General features: G+C 39.6%; 1 protein-coding gene across 2 annotated transcripts in view; it reads left to right on the top strand.

The window, feature by feature from the left end:
- IL1RAPL1 (interleukin 1 receptor accessory protein like 1) overlaps window positions 1-23,392 on the top strand; it is a 495,739-nt gene that overhangs the window by 30,662 nt on the left and 441,685 nt on the right. For both annotated transcript variants that reach the window (XM_045009597.1, XM_045009588.1), the window contains exons 2-3: window positions 7,208-7,394; window positions 9,685-9,838. In XM_045009597.1, coding sequence (XP_044865532.1) covers window positions 7,224-7,394; window positions 9,685-9,838 — 325 coding nt within the window. In that variant the 5' untranslated portion in view covers window positions 7,208-7,223. The remainder of the gene's footprint in view (window positions 1-7,207; window positions 7,395-9,684; window positions 9,839-23,392) is intronic.

The raw sequence follows: 23,392 nt of genomic DNA, 5'->3' as shown, positions 1-23,392 counted from the left end.
GCTTAAATGTTTAGGTTATGGTAAACATTCCAGCCAATAAACTCATTAGTTAGACTATTCACAGAAAGTAAACACTAGGGGACAGCCCCTCAGATGGTGTAAATTGTTGTAACTTCAATGAAATCAGGGAAACTATGACTATTTATATTAGCTGAGAGTGTGCCACAAAAGGGCTTCAAATGCAGTCAGTGAACTTATTTTAAAACCTCACACAAATATTAGTGAACTTTGTGTGTATTCCCTGCCCTAGATATAATGTCACAATGGGAGGGAAAAACTTATGCAGATGACAGTGTAAAAAGCATTAGTGTCTGTGATTATTTTGGAATGCTATATTGCAAATGTCTTAAGAAAAAATATCCTGGTTTGAATCCTTCACATACTGTCAACTATAAATATTGACAAGGTAGTTTAAATGTTTAGGCCTAGCAGTCTTGAGAAGTTTCCCTTTATTCTGTGATATTTCAAATTCTATTTATCCTGTTATGATTTTCTGTTAAATTAAATGTTATTATTTCTTATTTCTTGCAATGTCCACAATATGCCAACCACTTTCTACGAAAGAAGAATGCAACCTGTGCCCTGAATGTGCTTATCTGTTCCAAACCGCATGCTGGAAATTATATCAATCATATTGTCAGAAAACAAGGCACATTTGACAGTTCACTTTAAGTTACTGAATTTAATTACCTAGATCAATGTCACCCCCAGGGTTTTGTCCACACGCTATTTGGGAATATGACAGAGGCTGCCCATTCAGTCATTGCAATATTTATTTATCGTCTTTCTTTTTTTAATGGGCAGAGTTACAGAGGCTTTGTGAGACAATCATAGGACTGGAAGGGACCTTGAGAGGTCATCTAGTCCAGTCCCCTGCACTCATCGAAGGACTAGGTTTTATCCAGACCAAGATATATGTCTAACCTGCTCTTAAAAATCTCCAATAATGGAAATTCCACAACCTCCCTAGGCAATTTATTCCAGTGCTTAACCACCCTAAGAGGAAGTTTTTCCTAATGTCCCACCTAAACCTCCCTTGCTGCAATTTAAGCTTATTGCTTCTTGGCCTATCCTCAAAGGTTAAGAAAAACAATTTTCTCCCTCCTCCTTGTAACAACCTTCTATGTACTTGAAAACTGCTATCATGTCCCCTTCTCAGTCTTCTCCTTTCCAGACTAAACAAACCCAATTTTTTCAATCTTCCCTCATAGGTCATGTTTTCTATACCTTTAGTCATTTTTGTTGCTCTTCTCTGGACTTTCTCCAATTTGTCCACATCTTTCCTGAAATGTGACACCCAGACCTGGACACAATGCTCCAATTGAGGCCTAATCAATATAGAGTAAAGCAGAATTACTTCTCGTGTCTTGCTTACAACACTCTTGCTAATACGTCCCAGAAAGATCACTTTTTTGCAACTGCGTTACACTGTTGACTCATATTTAGCTGCTTGTCCAATATGACCCTCAAATTCCTTTCTGCAGTCCTTCTTCCTAGGCAGTCATTTCCCATTTTGTGTGTGTGCAACTGATTGTTCTTTCCTAAGTGGAGTACTTTGCATTTGTCCTTATTGAATTTCATCCTATTTACTTCAGACCATTTCTCCAGTTTGTCCAGATCATTTTGAATTTTAATCCCATCCTCTAAAGCACTTGCAACCTCTCACAGCTTGGTATCATCTGCAAACTTTATAAGTGTACTCTCTCTATGCCATTATCTAAATCATCGATGAAGATATTGAACAGAACTGATTCCTGTGGGACCCCACTTGTTATGTCCTTCCATCGTGACTGTGAACCACTGATAACGACTTTCTGGGAATGGTTTTCCAACCCGTTTTGCACCCACCTTATAGTAGCTCCATCTAGATTTCATTTCCCAGCGTTAGAGTGCCACAAAACAATCACATGATATGACAACAGAGCATTCTACTAAAAAGTCTTATGACAAGCTCCTCACTTCCAAACACTGGAATCTTGCTGGTGAAAGCTAAAATCTAAACCTGTACATCTGCTTCAGATATAAGAGAAATATTGTGATCTGAAAAGCATTACGCTTCTATCCATGTTGTGCATCCAGATATTATGATATGAAATATGACCTATAGATGTCATGGGTAAAAATGGGCAAGTAGTGGAGAAAGTTATTCACAAACATTGCAAATTCTGTTTAACACTATTCATTATCTCTTGTATTTGCTCTCTGTGAACATTCACACAAGGTGGTTGTGGAAAGAGAAAATTACAACTACTTGTGTGAATTTGTATATATCTGCCTAGTCACACTAGGTATGAATGTATAACCATCGGGAATGCACCTTGAGAGCTTGGGAGCTGGAAGGGAAGGAGATAGATTTTAGCAGAGGAGCAGAATAGCAAAAAATAAAACACCACCACATCCAAAATCCCAAACAAAGCAGAAATGGTGAGGACATGGTGGTGGGTCCTGTGCTATTCTCAGGAGATGGCGTTTGAACTATGACTGTACCCATGATTCATAAAAGCACAGGTTTTCTCTACTCTGTTTATTCCCATCCAGACACCTCCTATCTTAAACAACTTTTCCCGGTGTTCCCTCCTGCCTTCCAGTATCCCGTGTTCCTCCCTTCACCCACACATGCACAGTTACCTGTTCTCCCAGGTCCCCATCCAGAGCTCACATACAGCCCTAGTGTCCTCCTCCCCTCCTCCTTCACCCCACCTCCATGTCCCTTTCCTTCTCTATCACACGCACGTCAGGGTCAAAATTTAGAGGTAATGTAGCACATGCAATGTGCTATATATATCCCGACCAAGAAACATTTAGATGAATCAGGCAGCAATTAACAGTCAAGATGTTATGGGCTCTAAATGATAGAGAATGAGTGGATGGTTTGTGGAAATCCTTTCGTGGTCGTGGCCTGTATGAACAAGCCTTTGGTATTTATTGTTCTCTCTGCACACTGCTGGGTGTATATCTAAGGAAATTAAACACCACCGATGGAAAAAGGATGAAGTAGTAAAGCAGCAAAGGCACAAAAAAGAGTGCCACAAAAGTGCAGTTAAAGCTGGAGTGGAATATGGGGTGGGAAGATTAACAGAGTCATTGACAGTGTTCCCAAAATGTGTGGCCAGAAGTCTAGTGCTATTGCAGTGAGTTGGACAAGGGTGTGTGTCTGCTCCCTTTGCAACTAGGACTGAACACGGTAATTCTACTGAATAGCTATAGATGGCAGAAAATACAGCCTGGGAAAATGAATCAATATACTTGCTAGATATTTTTCTTTAACATTTATTTAACAGTAGCAGACAGATGACCTGATCAGCATATTTGCCTTGCTGGGCTATGAGCTGTACAAATATAGAACTAGATATAGTTTCTGCCCCAAAAAGGCTTTATAAAATATTGTTATATATGGAATGACAGTTAACATAGTTCCCTAAGCCCCTTACCAGAGACTTGCCATGGAGATGAATGAGAAAGATAAAGATATGCAGCCTTTGCAAATAGGACTGTGCAGTTATATCTGTAACCCACTCCAGCCCAGTGTCCGGTTTTCATCCCTCTCTGGTGGCTGGGCCACAAATGTGATTGTGGCGCTCTGTATCTCGGGAGGAACACCCTGCACCCACATGTTGATCCTTATAAAATGATTGTGTGGTATCCAATGCAAAGTTTGTCATGCCGGGTGTCTTTGGAAGGCTCATGATGCACTGAGCATTGTTGTTATAGTAATTGTTGGTATAGTAATATTATACTAATCTTATAGGTTGTATTTTCATGTATTTAGTTATGAGGCTGAAAATGTGTCCTCATGGCTTAAAACAAGTCCATGCAAAACTCTCCAGAGAACACCAGAGGGGAACAGTGATGTGTCAGTCTGTGACTGGTTTGCATTACAGAATTTAATGCTTTAGCTGAAACAGTAGAAACTCATTCTTTTATTGCTGAATACAGAAGTTGCACAAAATGCAGTTACCTTGTGAAGAATGAAAAACAAAAGTAAATACAATAACTGTTCTATTCGAAAAAATACAATCTGGTCTCCAGTAGAATATAAACTTTCTCTAAAGTTACCAGTGATACAGGATTCTGTTTGCTCTAGTACCTCCAGTGAAAATCTCCTAGTTCTAAGATTCTTGACCCTCTGAGGCACGTGTTGTCTAACTTGAAGGTTCTGCTACGTGATACACATTTTCTTAGCTCATGGGCTCCACCTACTTCTAGTCCAGCTGCCATCAGCCAACAAACCACCTCCCCACTGGAGTTGCTGCCTTGCAGATCTAACTGCCTCAGGCCATTAGGGACTGACTGATTTTTCATCTTTTTCTGGTTCTCTGAGTCCTGTAACCTGGTTTTCTTTGGCTCACATCATTTTATTTTGTTCTGTTTTCTCTACAGTTCCTTACAGCCAGACCGGCCTGGATGCAACCTGGGCTCCTGGCAGAGTGCCATATGAGCCCCCTTGTCAGTGCTGTTACTATTCAGGCTCACGATGGAAAAGACATATAGGGAAATGCATCCGAAGAAGTGAGCTATAGCTCACGAAAGCTCATGCTGAAATAAATTTGTTAGTCTCTAAGGTGCCACAAGTACTCTTGTTCTTCATGTCATGTGAAGGAAGCTAAAGCTTTATGCTCCTTTTTATGCTGCTTCGAACTCCCAGCAGAAAGTGCTTTTGAGGGACCCTACATCATAGAATCCAGTTGTCTAAGTGTCCCAGCCTGGACATGTCAGCACCTTGGACTCTGAGCTTGGCACTTCATAACTGCATCAGCACTTTGGAACCCTATCTGCTATCTGAGCCGATGGACTCAGTTTCATCTGAAGTGCTTATGCACTAAACTTTGAGTCACTGAGGTGCCACATCTTTCCTCAAACCAGATACACACAGACTAGGATACATCCTAAACAGGATCATAAAATGTAGAGGTCTTCCTCATTGCATTTTCTGCCCAGAATATCATGAAAGGAGTTTAAAAGTCCAGACTTTAGCTGACATGAAAGTCCCCATGGTGCTTTCTGCTGGGAGCCACGGAAATGACTAGTTAGGAGGATGAAACCTCAGACTTGCCTCAAAAGGAACCTTAGAGAAAATAATGAAAAAAAGTGTGATCTGTAGCAACCCAGGTTATTGTGAACATAGACCAGAAAGAGTACTCGACCCTAACTGGCTAGGGCAGTTGCACTGGTTTAAGCTTAGAGATACCATTTCCTGTACTGACCAGAGTCAGAAGGGAACCAGCTGGATTGTTCCGATGTTGGCATATGCTCAGCAGGACAGGGCTCTTGATCAGGCCTATCTTGGAAGGAAAAAAATAACTCTTAGACAGGATGATGTGTTCCAGAGAGATGTGAACCAAGAGTGAGAGTCCTGCCTAGCTGGTGTCTTTAGAGAAGCAGAATTACAGGTTAAGTGATTTTCCCTTCTGTCTCTGTTAGGAAGGAATTTTCAAATCATGGGGTGATATATGCAACATAATACTCCCTTGTGGAGACATGTACTAATTAAATTCCCCAGGTCTGCTTATCTCCTTCTACCTGTCTCCCAGTAGCATACTCCCACAGTGGCAGTGAGAAAAGCCATCCGCCGGTGAATAGCTTTGGCCCCCTTCTTCTGACAAAGGTTAGGTCATCCAATCAGAAAAGAAAAAAAAATGCCAATATCGCCAGACTTAGGTCACAGCTTAGGACAATTTGTGATTTAGGAATGATCTATATTCAATAATTAAATTGTTTGCTATGGATACAGTAGTTTTACCAACTCCAGTCACAAGTATAAACAGGAAGTATCAGATAGCTCCAAGGATGGGAGTGCAAGTTGACTCCATTCTGGGGAAGATATTTTATATTTGTTGCCTTTCCTGCCCAGAAAAGACATGCATGATTTAAGACCATTGACAGAAGTACTGCACTTCCAGAAATGATATTCTTATTAGTAATTAATAAATAGTGCCTTTGAGGTTTACATTTTCTTCTAGAAATGAGGCTGTGGTGTTCTTTGTATGCTATTTCCCTTACTTTTAGCCTTTTAATCATTTCCTGATAAACAGAGAGAGTAAACAGATATTAAGCCATCTAAAGGCAATCTGAAAATGCAGCTATCTTTGAGAGTCTGCAATGCTAGATACACACTAGACTCTTGTAAATCAGCAGTCATCTCACAGAGTCTGAGAGTGAAAATAAGTAAAGGAAAAATGTCTTAGTGCTCTCAGCAGGAGCCACTTTCAGCAGATTAGGGGTCAAATGCATTTAAAGAACAGTAGGGGAATATGCTTGCACTGTCACAGTATACTCCTAGAGAGTACTCAACCTTAGACATTCTCATCCTGCCCATCTGGAAACCCAAAATGAAAAAAAATAAATCCTTTCAAGTCATTTTGTCTTTGAGACTAATTAAAGTACATAGTGAAATGAGGAAATCAGAACAATGTTCCCCAGTCTCTGGGTGTCTGGCATGTCAACATATGTCCACCAAAGGAAAGTAATAAGTTGCAGGGCAGAGCCCAAGCTAATGAAAGCTGAGGATAATGCAGGGGTAACATTTTGTCCTGGGAATATGGGGATGAGAGGCTAAGGTAAACAAACTGGTAGTCCTCTAGTTTAAAATACACTGAGATTAAACTGTTTTCTATGGGGTGAAAGACCACAAGGCTGATTTTTAATCAAATGATGTTTAAAACTATATTTTTAATTACTGCTTCACTTGAAAACCTGCTTACATTTGATGAATCAGGGGGGCTGACACTCCAGTTCATGGTGTGATGCCGGAAGTTCCAATTTGACACTAGGCTGATGTGCAGTAAACTGATTTGTTCACCCCAGAGAGCTGTTGTAATAGTGTTTGGCAGAAGGATGATTATGGTGCTTTGCTGGTTAGTGCATGAAGCTTTTCTTGGCCTTTACTTAGGAGGAAGTTGCCCGCCAATAAACAGTATGGACTATAATGATGTAGGCAAGGGAATTCAGAGGAAAGGAAAGGAAAAGGTTCGTTCATGAATTCAGGCCAGTTATTGTCATTACATTAAAATGTAGTGGGTTGAGGTGGGGATTGGAAAGAGAAGATCCTATCCTGAATAACTAAGGACTACACACACAATACATAAAGCAAGAATAGTTTGATTTCTCTCTCTTGCCTACAATGAAAATAACTGTATCAAAAACAATTATGTGACTGGAATTTATTTTTCACAGTGGAGCCATTATTTTTATTTGTGTTATATTACAGAAACTCTACTTACTGTATGAAAGTATCCATCTCGCTGACAGTGGGTGAAAATGACACTGGACTCTGCTACAATTCAAAGATGAAGTACTTTGAAAAAGCTGAACTTAGCAAAAGCAAGGAAATCTCATGCCCTGACATAGAGGATTTTTTAATTCCCTATAGAGAGCCTGAAATCCTGTGGTATAAGGTAAGGAATACAGAAAACGTCTGTTGCCTTCAACAAAATATTATGTCAAGTTCTGCTGCATTTTCAATAATCTCAGCATTTTATCTGGACATGATATACAGCTTGGATGGATTTAAGATGCATTAATAATAAGACAAGGAGGGATAGGATGAAAAAGGAACTAGATAGTAAAGTGTTTTAATGTACAAGCTTTTTAGCTGTGGAGACAAGGTTTCAAATGCTTTCTTAGGTAATGTTGAAAACTCCTTATTTGGTATCTTCCTATTCCCATCTAGCTGTATCACAAAACAACCAAATAATTGGTGGTCCTCTTTCAACTGAAAATGTTACCAGGGTGGTCTGATATGATACACATTGGTAAGGCTGGGTGTGAAAGCAGACACAGCAATTGTCTGCACTATGCCAGATTCAAGCTTGTGCTAGTAGAACCCTCAATTTCCAAACATGAAATTCACTCAGAAAGATACGAAGAGAAAACATTATTTGAAGAAGCTGTGCACATTTTTTACCTGTGTGCACAATTTAAATTGTATCTCATACAATTCAACAAGAATCCCATGTTTTCAATAACATTAAAATTTCAAATCTCTCCAAGAATAAAAACTCATGTTTAAGGAGTGTGATCTGCCCATTGTTTGCACAATTATGGGAAGAAAAGGGAAACAACAATGTCCCAGATGGAAACTTTAAGTGAAACCTAATTTTCTATATTTTTCTATGGTTTATTGATAACTTTATTTCAACATTGTGCATTAATTTGCTTTTCTGGAGAGTATTTAGGCCCGGGTTCTGCGAGGTACTTGTTAAATGCAGCTCCCATTGACTGCAGTTGGAACTGAGGGTGCTCAACATGTTGCAGAAGGCACTTTGCACCTTGTAGGATCTATTCTTTAATGTACTCTAGTTACTGGATAAACCAAAATAGTTCTTATCTCATAAGTAAATCTGAAATAAGTTTGTGTACACAGGAATAATTTTCCAGTTGAAACATATTTCACTATGCTTTCTAATTATAAAAACACACAGATGTACCTAGCCTCACTATGAGTACTTGTAAATAGGGTACATAACATTGTATTGTCCAGTGATTATAAAGAATTATGATCTAGAAGGATTCTGGCTGAGCCACTGCCTCTGAAAATGTAGGGTAATAATTATGTAGCCCAACTAGTAGCTTCATCTGAAATATGCTATTTAAGATTTAAAATATGTAATAGAATATTTATCTAAGGATTTAAAATGTCAAAAATTATTTTCCCTTGCTAGATTGCAAAGATTCATAAAAGACGATTGTGGGATATCATGTGCATGGACATATTTCTATTCTAACAAATAGTCCGAATGACATTTACAAAACTAGCCTATATGCTATATGCACAGCAAGCTGCTATGCTGGGCAAAATGAGCAGATTATTTTGTACTGTACATCAAAAGTCTCAAGGACATTAGTCCATTGGCCTGTAACTTATTTCTTAAAAAGATGAAGAAGTTTGGAAAAACCTTAAAAATAGCCAAAAGCATGCAGCTATATCGTGTTTTATTTTCATTATCTGCAATCTAATAAGACAATTAAAAAAAAGAGAGAGAGAGAGAAAATAACAATAAGAGGGGAACCAGTAAAAACTGCCAACACATCACACACTCTTAGACCATAACAAATTTCAACCTAGCAGATGGGCCCACTTATTAAACAACAAAATAAGAATGTATTTCAGCAAGAATGAAACATATACAATTTTATCAGTAGCAATTAAAATTGGGACACATTATTTTGTATATATAAATAGTACAAATTAGACATTGCGTTATTTCATTGAGTCAATAGTAAGATCATTGATAAGTAAAACCTTTCAAAGCAAATTCTAAGATGATTTCAGGTATGGAGATGCGACTTGCTTCCTCCTTGTTTTCTCATTTGCTCCTGCTTCCCTCCTTTTTGATTAATTATTGTTTTACAATGACTTCCCATGTCCTCTAGCTGTCATTAACATAATGAAGTTTTCTGTATATGTAATAGTCCCAGAGACAATATTAATTAGATAGGAAGAATAGGAACTCTTTAACAATATTACTTCAGATCATCATTAAGGGAATAAATCCCCTGTCTTTCTGGCATCCAGACAGTTCTCCTGGGACTCAATGAAGTAGAATATTTGGGTGACTTAGTGTATGTGAGCTATCATAAGTAATTATTTAAGCCATTTCCTAGGCTCTTTGACTTGTTGTCAATAATCAACACATTTAAATACAAGGACTTCAATCATGGGTGTATTATATTGTCTTTGAACAGGAATGCAAGGCAAAAACATGGAGACCGAGTATTGTGTTCAAAAAGGACACACTCATCATCCGGGAGGTTAGAGAAGATGACATTGGAAATTACACTTGTGAGTTAAAATATGGAATCTTTGTTGTCAGAAGAACTACAGAATTAACAGTTACAGGTAATTATAGGTTCCTAATATCTTTTTCTGATATTGTAAAGAAAGACATTGCCTTTTTTTTGTTTTAGGTCACTTGTGATATGCATTGCAACTACTTAGCCGGAGACAAAAGTTTTGATGATTGTTATTTATCCTTGAGTAGGTGATGTGACCAAACAATCTTACAAAGTTCCAATTGGTGTCCACAGCGTTCTGAACGAGGTCTAGGTTTGGGCCTGTTTTAGAGACCTGTGGGCAGCTCAGGTTTCTGAATGGGAAATGGGGGAGGGTGTTCAGTGTTTTGGTAGAATACGTAGCTTGGAATCTACACTATTTATGGCAGAAAATAACATGATGGAGCCCACTATATTTGTGTGTGGAATGCTGCCTTTTGAATGCAACACTTCTAGAACTGATGTTGCTATGTCAGAGCGGCATCATTCTAAAAGGACCTTCCACAGGAATACAACCATGATTCTTCTCCATCAGGCTCACCTGTGCAACCATCCAGCAGACAAACATATTGTGCACACCTGTGAATACCAACGGTGAAATCCTGATCCCATTGAAGTCAATGGCAAATTCACACTGATTTCATTAAGGCCAGAATTTCACTCCATGTATTCCATATTCATCTAGCTCTAGTTCTAATTAAAAAAAAACAAAAAACAAAACAAAACAAAAAACTATAATGGCTATAACTTCTGAAACATAACATTGGTGACAGGAGAAAAGATGCTTTTAATGTAATTTACATTACATTTACATTAAAACCTTCAATGTTCCTACACAAGTTACATCATGGTTTGATCCCACACACATGGTAATAGCAATGTATTCTATTACAGAAAACATCCTTGCTGCATAAGGGCTAGTCCAACCGTTCCCTCCTTTCCAAACCTCAGTATCACAAGGGCCTGCCCTAATTTAGAAAGAATATGGCACAGCGCTATCCAAGGAAAAATTATATTGAATTGATTTCAATAATTATCTGGTAATATTGGGAGATGATGATATAGGTGCTATATCTTGGATCTTCAGATTGCAGTGCATTGCATGTCATTTCCAATGCAGCATTCCATAATAGTGGGCAAAGTTTAGGTTTTCCCTGTGGATTGAAGGTGAAATAGATTCTTAGTTGTCTCAGCAACACCAAAAAAAAGAAGCTAGTGGCAATGTGTTTGGAGTAGGAACAGAACATATAAAAAAAAATCTTAGAGCAGGAATATCCATGTCAGGATAAGTCCAATATATAAATGTATATCACATCTGGCAGTTAATTACTGTGTTTATTGTATGCCTCGATCAGAAATTGTGGAAACATTTCTGAGTATATGGGAAATTTGTTTTCTTATGTGCTCATGAATCTCAGTATCGTCCATCTTGTACCGCTTCCACCCAAAATATGAGAAGCTAAACGTAAACCTCATGATTTGTAATTTCCACTTATTAGATTAGTCAGTTATATATCTGGAAATCATACCGTGTGTTGATTTGAGAGAAATTCAGATAATCAATCATGTTTTCTTTAAGCACAATATCCAGTTTCTCTTCATATTTTTTCTTGTATATGAAATTGATTTATTTGGTGACTAGAAGCAGGCAATTACTCTCTAGTGATTATGCTAACAGTAAATATCAATATACTGTTTGACTCTCATGAAGGAGAGCAGAGATAGAGTAGTGCTGTAGTTAATTTACTCCAAAATAAGGCTGCCAATTATCTTCTCAATGTATGATGTATGCACTTGAGTAGTACATAATCTTTCAACCCTCCGGTATTCTCTCAATCACTTTGGAATGGTGCTTCCACATCAAAAATATATCTTACTGGCAAATTTGGTGTGCAGTGTTGTTTGAAGCAGATTAAAACTACAGCTACCACAAAAGGAAAAAAAAATAAAAGCAGTATGAAGATATGCACTCACATAATTTGTGATAAAGAATATGCATTAGTCAGTTCTGTAGTTGCTGGGGAAAAGCTCTATACTTAATGTTAAATTAAAGTGTGACCACTCAAGAAGAGACTTGGGTCACTTTTGAAGTGTTTAAAAATGAATGAGATCAAGAGAAGAGAACTGCATGATTTTTGTATCTGACAACCAGGGAAGATGTAAGAACCAATTTTTTGCAGAGCATCTTAGCAAGTTTATTTGTTTTGGTATCACTGAATTTCTACATGTTGTCTTTATATTTTATGTGACTAAGCTAAAGAAATAGATACACTGGCATTATCATCAGTTTTCTTCTTTTAATACATGCCATAGGCTCTGGTCAGTAACCATGTTATATTATTATTTGACTTGTGACTGTGTTTGGTAGGAAGACATGCTGACATTAAATGTTTTATGTTCTGTTTATGTACTGATGAAAAAGAGTTTATTTTCCAAGTGACATACATTGCAATTTATGTGAGATTATTTCTGTTGGGTTTAAAAATAGTTTAGACTTGAATTCGGGAGTCAGAGAATAAATGTCCCATCCTGATTAAAAACATAAAGTTGACACCTTTTACTAAATTAGCTATAAATGAACTAGCTAAAAGCACTCCCCCACCCTAGGGGAAGAGAGTTATATAGAGGTAGGGCATATCAAGTGAATATATGTGTGGGCCAACTTCTAGACTGATAGATGGGTCCCTTTTCTTCACTGATATGTCCCTTTTATCCTCTCACTCTTCCTCCTTGCGACTCCTTTCATCCTTGCCTATTCTTCCCCTCTTTATCACCCTGCATCATTTATAAACTCCTGAAGTTTGGTATGTATATGGAAACCACTACTGACAGCTAATTCCATTAACAAGTCTACCTCCCCCAGAAACTAGCCAGAGGAACCAGTTCTAACACAAAGTTTCTATGCCAAGACATTTGTGACTTACAAGTAGCCAAATCCAAAATTATGGAGGTGTTCAGAAAGTGAACGCAATGAGAGTAGAGCTTATGAGACAACCCCCCACCTACACCCCATGTTTACCAGATGCTTTGCCTGACTTGTCCCAAACGTTCCAGATATCCTTCACCCATGCAGATTGCTTTAGTTTTACAGTTTGTATTTTCAAAACCAGGCTTATTATGTAAGGTTAGCACATCTAGCTGGAAACTAGTGACTCTCCATACTCTACAACTATTCCTCTGCCTGTTTTTCCATATTCTGATGCAGAGAATGTGTGGTTATTTTCTGGTGGTTGTGTGTTTGTATGTATTCATGTTTAATAAATATTGTCTATTAGGCTTCCTGCCTCTCTCTGTGGTGGGAAGAACTCTCCTGGGGTATATTGTATTTCCATCCAGTGCAGAATGTGCTATGTGAAATCCATGAGCCAGATGCTCAACTGGAATAAATCATTATAATTCCATTGAAGCTGAGGATAAAGACCTAGGCCTTTATATTAATACCTTTTCCTATTATCAAGTCAAATAGTGAATGCTACAAAAAAGGGGTGGTCATCTGGCTGGCGACAGGGTGGCTATGTTAAATCAAATGCAGAAGTGGATTAAAACAAAACACACGCACACACAATGCTTTGTTTTTTTCTCATCTAACAGCCAGGTGAATCAGGCAGTGGGTGGAGAAACATAATTGCAGGAAGTTTTGGCCAAATTTATTTACATAAAATTTTCATTCCATTTTGGCTGTCCACAGCCCAGATTAGAACGACAGGGTAAAAAAAGGCTTTGGCAGCTAGCGTCATTTTAGAATGAATAGGTCAGCTGTGAACAATTTACAGTGAAAGCCATCTTTCACATTATAGGGCTATTGGAAATCTAGTTTTATGCAGATGAAGTTACTTAATAAGAACAACATTTTAAAATGAAATGTGTATGTTCTAACTGATCTTTCCTGTATCTAAATTCAGTATTCTGTACACTATTCTGTTCTATAATGAAACAACAAAGTTGTTTAGACCTCCAGAGGATGATGAACTTTTGCTGGCTGAAAAGGGGTAGGAAAGATGATCCAGTGGTTAGGCACTAACCTAGAACTTGGAGGACCTAATTCCTGCTCTGCCACAGACTTCCTCTGTCACCTTGGGAAAATCACTTAGCCTCTCTGTACCTCATTTACCATCTGTAAAATGGGAATATTATCATTTCCCTACCTTACAAGAGTGTCAGGAAAATAACACATTAAAAATTGTGAGGCATAAAGGCCCAGATCCTCCAAGATATTTAGGTGCCTTATGCACCTAAATACCTTGGAGGATCTGGGCCTTAGATACTACAGTAGTAAGACTAGTTGAGGAAATATGATATCAAGGCACTCTGTGTCCGGTGCCAGTGGTGCCATGGAGCCAGGCCCATGCTCAGAAGGGGGCACAGTGCAAGCGGAGCAGGCTGGGGCCCAAGACCCTGCTGGCTCCCCTACCCACCACTTTCTCCTCGCAGTCTGCCCACCAGCTGGCAGAGGGCTCCACTCCATCCCTGTCCCCATCCCCCGGCTTCTCTCTGCCCCCTGGCCAGACCCCAGTGCACCTCTGGCTCCAGGCAGTCTCTGCTTCCCACCACCTGCAGGGCGCTGCCTGTCTCCCTGGAACTGAGCTGCCTGGAACTGGTGCAGAAGCCTGGCTAGTCTCAAGTCTCAGCTGGTGGGGGGTGGGGCTTGGCTTGGCTGGACCTCTCCAGACAAGTGGGTCCTCAGGGAGCCCAGCTGGGGCAGGCCCTGGCCTGGCTGATCGCACCACTCCCAAGGGGCTGGAGCGATTCCCCACCGTGGGACCAGCCCTGACTGCGCTGCCAGCTTAGCCTGGCAGACAGTCACCTCCCAGCAGGGCCAATGAATGTGACCAGGAGGCAGGGTGTCAGGGTTCCCTCCTCACTCTGAACTCTGGGGTACAGATGTGGGGACCAGCATGAAAGACCCCCTAAGCTTATAAGTACCAGCTTAGGTTAAAAACTTTCCCAAGGCACAAATCCTTTCCTTGTCCTTGGATGGTATTAGTGCCATCACCAAGTAATTTAGACAAAGGGCTAGTCTACACTTACCTGCCGGGTCGACGCGGTGAGTTTGACTTCTCGGAGTTCGAACTATCGCGTCTAATCTGGACGCGATAGTTCGAACTCCCCGCGTGCTCCGGTCGACTCCGGTACTCCACCACTGCAAACGGCGGTGGCGGAGTCGACCTTGGAGCCGCGGACTTCGATCCCGCGGCATCTGGACGGGTAAGTAGTTCGAACTAGGGTACTTCGAGTTCAGCTACGCTATTCACGTAGCTGAACTTGTGTACCCTAGTTCGACCCCCGCCCTTAGTGTAGACCTGCCCAAAGATTCAGGAAAAGGACCACTTGGAGTCCCTGTTTCCCCAAAATATCCCCCCAAGCCCTTTCACCCCCATTCCAGGGGAGGCTTGAGAATAATATACTAACCAATAGATTAACAAAGTGAGCACAGACCAAATCCTTTGGTTTTTAGGACACTAAAAATCAACCAGATTCTTAAAAGAAGAACTTTATTATAAAGAAAAAAGTAAAAGAACCAAACTTGCAAAATCAGGATGTAAGGGATATCACTTTGCAGGGTGATAAAAAGATTTAAAACACAGAGGACTCCCCTCTGGTCTTAGCTTCACATTTCTAAAAACAGGAATAAACTACCTCTTAGCATAGGAGAAATTCACAAGCTAAAACAAAAGAGAATCTAATTCATTTCCTTGCCTTTACTTATAATTTTTGTAATTTTAGGGTACGTCTTCACTACCCGCCGGATCGGCGGGTAGCAATTGAATTCTCGGAGTTCGATATATCGCGTCTCATCTAGACGCGATATATCGAACTCCGAACGCGCTCCCGTCAACTCCGGAACTCCACTACCACGAACGGCGGTGGCGGAGTCGACGGGGGAGCCGCGGACTTCGATCCCGCGCCGTGAGGACGGGTAAGTAACTCGAACTAAGGTAGTTCGACTTCAGCTACGCTATTCGTAGCTGAAGTTGCATACCTTAGTTTGACCCCCCCCCTCCAGTGTAGACCAGGCCTTAGATGTATCTTTTTAGGAGCTGGTTTACCTTCTTGGTCTCTCTCTCTGTCCCGAGAGGGAACAAACAAAGAGAGCACAAACAAACGCCCCCCCCATTTTAAAGTATCTTCTTTCCCCATTGGTCCTTCTGGTCAGGTGCTGATTAACCTCTTACAGGTAAGTGATTCTGTACCTCTGGCCAGGAGGGATTTTATGTTACTGCGTACATAAAGGTTGTTACCCTTCCCTTTATATTTATGACACAGGGTGTAGGGGAGTGGGGAAGATGTGTGGGAGTGGGGAAGATGTGTGTTGGGGCACTAGGGAGTGGGGGTTCTGTGGGGGGTCTTGGGCAGTTGTGGTGGGGTTGTGGGTGGGGGGCACTGGGCAGGGGTGGTGTTGAGCAGCGTGCTGTGCATTTGTGGAGGAGACCGGGGGGGCTCTGGGGGGTGTTGGGAGAGAGGGCTATGTGGTGCAGCATGGGCCGCCCCCGAGGGGAAGGGGCACACTAGCAGCACAGGGCCGGGCAGGCCACTGTGCGTCTGACAACTGCTAGTTTGTAAATAGTGCCCTCGCACTGGGCTGGGCGGACTGGGGCCGTCCCTGCCATGCCATGCCATGCCCCATTCCCCCTGGCTAGCCCCTTACTTTGGGTACTGACCTCCCCACACCATGCTCCATTGCCTCCATGGGGGTCCACAAATATGTTTGGTGCTGGGCCCACAAAAGGTTGTGTGTGTATACACACTGCAAAATCTAAATATTTTGAAAGCATAGTAAAAATTTAGATTTTCTTGAAAGCTTCTTGACTGGTAATAAATGACAGTATTAAGACAGGGGTACATTGCTCTCCTAGTAAAAGAAATATTAGCCATACATGTAAATGGAGCAGATAAAGTGTGATGACTTGGAAATATAATAAGTAAGATTAGGTACACTTGAAGTTAACTTGTAAGAGCTTTAAAAGATCACCTTCTATTATTACGCTTATTATGTCAACTTTACCTTCCTTACTAGATATCACAGAAGTATACACATTCACATAAATGAAGGACAGATGCTGTAATTCATATTTATAGTGAAAATAAATTAAATCCTCTTTTCCTATACGACTTCAAAAGCACTTTTCTATGTTAGTTATACATATTTCTCTGGTACTTACCACTATAGTTTCTGTGCATCATGTGATCATTAGTGAAATAAGCATTATGTTTCCATGAGGTAAGGAAGTATTATTATCCTCACTAATACGAGGTATGGAGGGGTTTAAGTGACTTGCTTTATGTCACTCAGAAGTCTGTGGCAGAGCCTTGAAGAGAACACCACTATCCTGTTTCTTCCACACAGGCCCTCAGAAAGTTGGGAATTCAACTGTTTCCCTAGAAGCTGTTCTCTCTGTGGTTGTCTGGTCATCACTGAATTGCTCGGGTCAGCATCTTGTAGGACCCTTTGCCAACATACTCTTTTGAATAGCTGGTTATTTATGTCCAGGAAGGGGGAACAGCTGCATCCTTAGGGCAGTCATTTTACATCTGACTGCTCTAGGCTCCTCCTTCCTTCCTTCCAGCTGGTGACTAATTGTAGTTCCAATTATGCGTTCCCTTGATTTGTGGAAGGTGGAACATCTTCACAAACATTTTGATGGATGAATGGGGCCTGCGTGTTGTGAGCTGACACTAGTAATGTGGGAAATGGAGCAGCAGCCTCCAGAGCTGCTCAGGTACAAATCCTCCTAAGACTGATTTATTTATTTATTTTTAATGGTGACTCAGCTTCCTTACCTCCGTGTTTCTGCCTAAACCCACATCTTCCCAGCAGACAGCAGGTAGTGAACCTTATGTCCTTCTACTCTTCTTCTATGCAGTGCAGCCCTCCTTTCTCTCCCACACCGAGCAGACTTCTGATGGGGAATCACTGTCAAAGTCCCAACCTACTAATGTGAACTGTGCTCTCACTGCTGCTGCTCTGAAGTTAAAGCGCATCTCAAAGCAGAAGTGGAATCAAAGGCTGTGGTGCAATCTCTGATTTGGGAGTTTAAATACAAATATATTTTTTTTTCAAACCAGACTGAGAATTTGCTCTAGAGGTACTTTTAAAATGCGTAGTGTATTTAGTGGTGAACGTAGTAGTTATACAAGAAAATCTCTGTTTAATAGCACTAGTTTTGTATTTTTTAAAATTTATTGGTAGAAGGCTCACATCTTCAGTCACTACTTAGTGCCTGTTCCTTACTGAGAATAATTGTTAATTTACTTTATGTACCCTTTGGAGTAGTATAAAGTAAATTTATGTCAGATAATACCTCTCCTGAGAGGACATATTTATTTTCCTTTCCCTTTTATTTTTCTTTAGTGCTGGTGAAAAGATCTCTATCTCCTATCAGAAATGTGCTACTGTCTAAGAAATCGGAATCAATTTCCTTCTTCCAGTGACATCTGTTTTAGAAAGTGTTATCTAAATTGAAAATTATAAATTAGATATTTTTTTATTCTTATAGCATATCACAAACAGTAAATATTCAGGAGTACTTGTGGCACCTTAAAGACTAACAAATTTATTGTAGCATGAGCTTTCGTGAGCTAAAGCTCACTTCTTCGGATGCATAGAATGGAACACACAGACAGGAGATATTTATACATACAGAGAACATGAAAAGGTGGAAGTATGCATACCAACAGGCAGAGTCTAATCAATTGAGATGAGCTATCGTTAGCAGGAGGAAAAAAAACTTTTTGAAGTGATAATTAAGATGGCCCATAGAAGGTGTGAGGAGAACTTAACATAGGGAAATAGATTCAGTTGGTGTAATGACCCAACCATTCCCAGTCTTTATTAAGACCACAGTTAATGGTATCTAGTTTGCATATTAATTCAAGTTCAGCAGTCTCTCTTTGGAGTCTGTTTTTGAAGTTTTTTTGTTGCAAAATTGCCACCTTCAAGTCTGTCACTGAGTGGTTAGGAAGGTTGAAGTGTTCTCCCACTGGTTTTTGAATGTTATGATTCCTGATGTCAGATTTGTGTCCATTTATTCTTTTGCGTAGAGACTGTCCGGTTTGGCCAATGTACATGGCAGAGGGGCATTGCTGGCACATGATGGCATATATCACGTTGGTAGATGTGCAGGTGTACGAGCCCCTGATGGTGTGTCTGATGTGATTAGGTCCTGTGATGGTGTCACTTGAATGGATATGTGGACAGAGCTGGCATCGGGCTTTATTGCAAGGATAGGTTCCTGGGTTAGTGTTTGTTGTATGGTGTGCGGTTGCTGGTGAGTATTTGCTTCAGGTTGGGAGGCTGTCTATAAGCAAGGACTGGCCTGTCTCCCAAGATCTGTGAGAGTGAGGGATCATCTTTAAGGATAGGTTGTAAATCTTTGATGATGCGCTGGAGAGGTTTTAGTTGGGGGCTGTAGGTGATGGCTAGTGGTGTTCTGTTATTTTCTTTTTTAGGCCTGTCCTGTAGTAGGTGGCTTCTGGGTACTCTTCTGGCTCTGTCAATCTGTTTTTTCACTTCAGCAGGTGGGTATTGTAGGTTTAAGAATGCTTGATAGAGATCTTGTAGGTGTTTATCTCTGTCCGAGGGATTGGAGCAAATACGGTTGTATCTTAGAGCTTGGCTGTAGACAATGGATCGTGTGGTGTGTCCGGGATGGAAGCTGGAGGCATGTAAGTAAGTATAGCGGTCAGTGGGTTTCCGGTATAGGGTGGTATTTATGTGACCATCGTTTATTAGCACAGTAGTGTCTAGGAAATGGACCGCTTGTGTGGATTGGTCTAGGCTGAGGTTGATGGTGGGATGGAAATTGTTAAAATCTCGGTGGAATTCCTCGAGGGCTTCTTTTCCACAAGTACTCCTGTTTTTTTTTTTTGCGGATACAGACTAACACGGCTGCTACTCTGAAACCAGTAAATATTCACTTAAACAAAACACTTGGTTTTGCTGGGTTTTGTGTCATAGGTTTATCTAAAAAGGAAAACCTGCTATATATTAGAGCTTTTGTGAACATTTATACCTTCAGATTGAATAGCATCACGCAAATTATTTATTAATTGGAATTAAAAAAAATAAATACATGTTTCTAATTCCTAGCAACAGTCCAAAATTAGATATTATGGTTAACTTGGGCCAAGGAACACAACATGGGCCATAAACACTTTCTGGTCCTGATTTATTCTTTAAATGTTTAATTTAATATTATACCTCATTGTGCCCATCTTACAAAGGTATCTGCAAGTGCAGATCCGTCTTATTAGCATGAAGTCCCATTGAAGTCAAAGGGAATCAACCTGGGCATAAGGGGCTATGCAGTGGATTCTTCTGCAAGATCAAGTCTCTCCTGTAAAATGTATACTATAAAACATACAGGATATGCAATCGAGCCCTATCAGCTTTTCTGTTAAACATTAACATATGCAATTCCAGCCTGGCCTTTTGTGATTTTTAGCATTACATCAATGCATTTTTTTGCATTCAGTTAAGAGTAAGAAGTACTAGTACCTTTGCAAATGATATCAGAGCTAATCACCTGGGCCTTAATCATGAAGTCTTTTTTCAATTTCTGTTACATAAAATAGTGCCTTATTCTTGAGGAGTAGTCCCATTGGAATCAATAGTGTAAGGTACACAAGTAAAGGTGTCTGTATGTGGCCCTCAGTTTTTATCAGCTTTCCGCAGGCATCTCTCAAAGGGATTTGGCTCTGGTTAAGATCTATCTCAAGAAAAGCACATCACAGCAAACCAAGTACACTTTGACTTTCAATGCTGCAAAATATTTCATGGTGTATTTCAGCAACACCAGCAAAAAAATTAAAAAAAAAAAAATTCTCCATGGCTTTTTTTTCAAATGTGCAAAATCACCATCTTTGTGAACTTATTCTTTCAGCTACAGTACAATGGCCTATAGCTCAAACTTTAAATTCCTGTACACTTCAATTTGCTAATTGACTGCAAGACAAAGCCAAAACTTCAGCGTGGGAAACATGTAAACTAACCTCAGTATACTTCATATTTTAGTCCTTGCTTCATATGCAATATAATGACCAGATCCTGCAAACACTGTATGCGTACAAGTAATTTCACTCACATTCATAGTCCCATTGACTTCATAGGGCCCATTCATGTGACTCAAGTCACTCATTTGCATAAGTATATGCTTGGTTGAGCCTTAAATCTAAACACTATTAGGCTCAGGTCTGAACATTTCCATTAATTGAAAGAATAATGATGCTCCGTGAAATCCTAGCCCCATTGAATTGCATGGGGGGTTTGCCATTGACTTCAGTAGAGCTAGGATTCCATCCACTGGCTTTAGTAACACCGAGAGATGTAAAATCTGTAATCCTGACCTGTGGTTCATCCCTGTTACCAAATGCTGATAATTTGTTTTTATCGATAAAAGTATTTGCATATATAACTGACCGGCACCTGCAATTATTACCATACTCTGGGTCACCATTTAATCTCATCGAGACCAAGAATTGAGCTGATGCAAATGTGTGAATTGGTGAATCATGAGTTTTTCAGCCTAAATTAATGTATTTACTTATTCACTGTACATGCAATTTTTTAAAGTATTTGAAATAGTCAGGGAGTCCCAGTCCTGAGCACACTGTTGGCTCAAACCCACAGTCACATTTAAATCAATGTGATTTTAGGCTCAGTCCTCTAAGCATGCTCACACAGGAAAGCCAAAGAAACACCTTGAACATAAAGATGTCCTTTAGTGGTCTTTAATTTGCTCACAACTATTTTAAATGCCTTTCCCTACCAGTTTGTTCTTTTCTATCTGATAAAAAACTTCTTTTTTTTCTGATTTGTTATGGACTATCAGCAAAAAGCTTTTTCTGCTGCTGGTTATCACATCAGCATCACAGCCTATATCATTGCTGATCTAGTGATAGGGTTTGTTGGTTAACTTCTGTTCTCTTGGCTGTCTGACAGACTTTATCTTCTCAGCACAAGAAAAACATTGCTGGGATGTAGTGGGTTTTTTGTTTTGTTTTGTTTTTTAAATTGGTGATTAGTCTTAAACATAAAATTTTAAACAAAAATATTTACAATGCAGTGATATTCCCTAGTGTTACAGTTGGTTAGATTTGGACCGTACGTAATTTAGGTGATTTTTAAACAGCTATTTATGGGATATTTTTTGTGGGGAAGGAAGGGATGTTCAAGTTTAATCAGTTTGTACTGATCTATATTCCAGTTGAATGATGGAAAATCTATGGTTCATTTTTTTTTCTGAAATGTTGTGAATTTAGGTTTTGCTTGTTCGTTTTGTTTTGTTTTAGTTCCTGAAATGCAAAAAATCTGTTTCAGTGACTTTAGCTCATAATCAGTCTTGATTATATAACTCTTTCATTTATTTATTTCATGTAGGTATTAAGTACCAAAAAATAAATATTGAAGAGTAGATTACTCCCCTTCCCTCCCCCACCCCAGCTTTTGGAACTGGAGAACAGACTAAATATGTTCAGTTTCTGCATTTAATGGCAGGAACTAACCATTCAGTCCTGGACAGATGCACCGGCTGATCCTATAATTATCAGGGTTGATGGTTATTCCTTTTGTTAATTAACCTGATGCACAGTTATCATGCATTTAATTCAGCTCTACAGTATATTGAGAGAGAGATTATATTTAGTGTACAATTATTATTCTGTGAAAAGAGTAATAAAATCTAAAGCAAACAATAGAGTTATTATGAAAGCAGGATGCTCATAAAATCATCCCAACACTTCTGGTAATGCACTAAAGCCTTCTAGGTATAACAAATTCCTGGATAAAGAGTAGCTAGAAATTAGTGATCTTCTTTATAGAGCAATCATTTCTATGTGCCTAAAACAAGGGGCTAAATTAAAACCCTATGTGCATTTGAGAAATAATAATCAGAACATTCTGCACAGATTTGATGAAAAAGCTTCTCTATAAATGTTCAGTTAATGTACTTGTATAATGCTGTAGCAGCATATACATCCCAGATTCATATGCAGAAAACTACACGCAGGGATCTATGTACCTTACTGAAAAAAAAAAGACCAAATGTAATGAGATGCATGTTACTGGTTATATGTAGAAAATGTGTATTAAAAACACCTTTGGCAAATTTGCAAAGAAGGATGATTTGGTTTTGCTGATGATGACCCTCTGGTCTCTTTACCTCTGTGATGCAATTAATGATTTGTTATTCCTATTATAAGCTGAGTCTTTTTAGAGTCTTATTAATTTTACATTGTATTCTCTTCCTTGTCTATAATGCCTCCTCTTCTTCGATTATCTGGTCCCACTCTCCTCCAGGTTTAAATCTATTCCAGGTCTTGATTTCTGCTTAAGTGAAATTGCCATCACTATTGCCACCCTAATCCTGATCGATGGTCTTACTGAGTGTGATTCCTACTACCCACTTCCTTTCACATAGCCACAGGGCATCCGCTCTCACTGATAGGGCATTAAATGATTGGGTGTATAGGTTGTTTTGTGACTAGTATTAAAATGGAACAAAACCTATGATAGCTTCATTTTATTAGGACATTTTTGAACCCAGAATACTCCAGTTAGTTTGAAGGACCAAAAAAGCAGATTTGTGCCATCCTTATCTGCAATATACCACTGCATTCAAGGGAC

Source organism: Mauremys mutica, chromosome 1, assembly GCF_020497125.1.
Source record: "Mauremys mutica isolate MM-2020 ecotype Southern chromosome 1, ASM2049712v1, whole genome shotgun sequence".
Classification (NCBI taxonomy): Eukaryota; Metazoa; Chordata; order Testudines; family Geoemydidae; genus Mauremys; species Mauremys mutica.
Note: the sequence above shows the minus strand (reverse complement) of the source record. Positions and strands in the feature narration are given on the sequence as shown.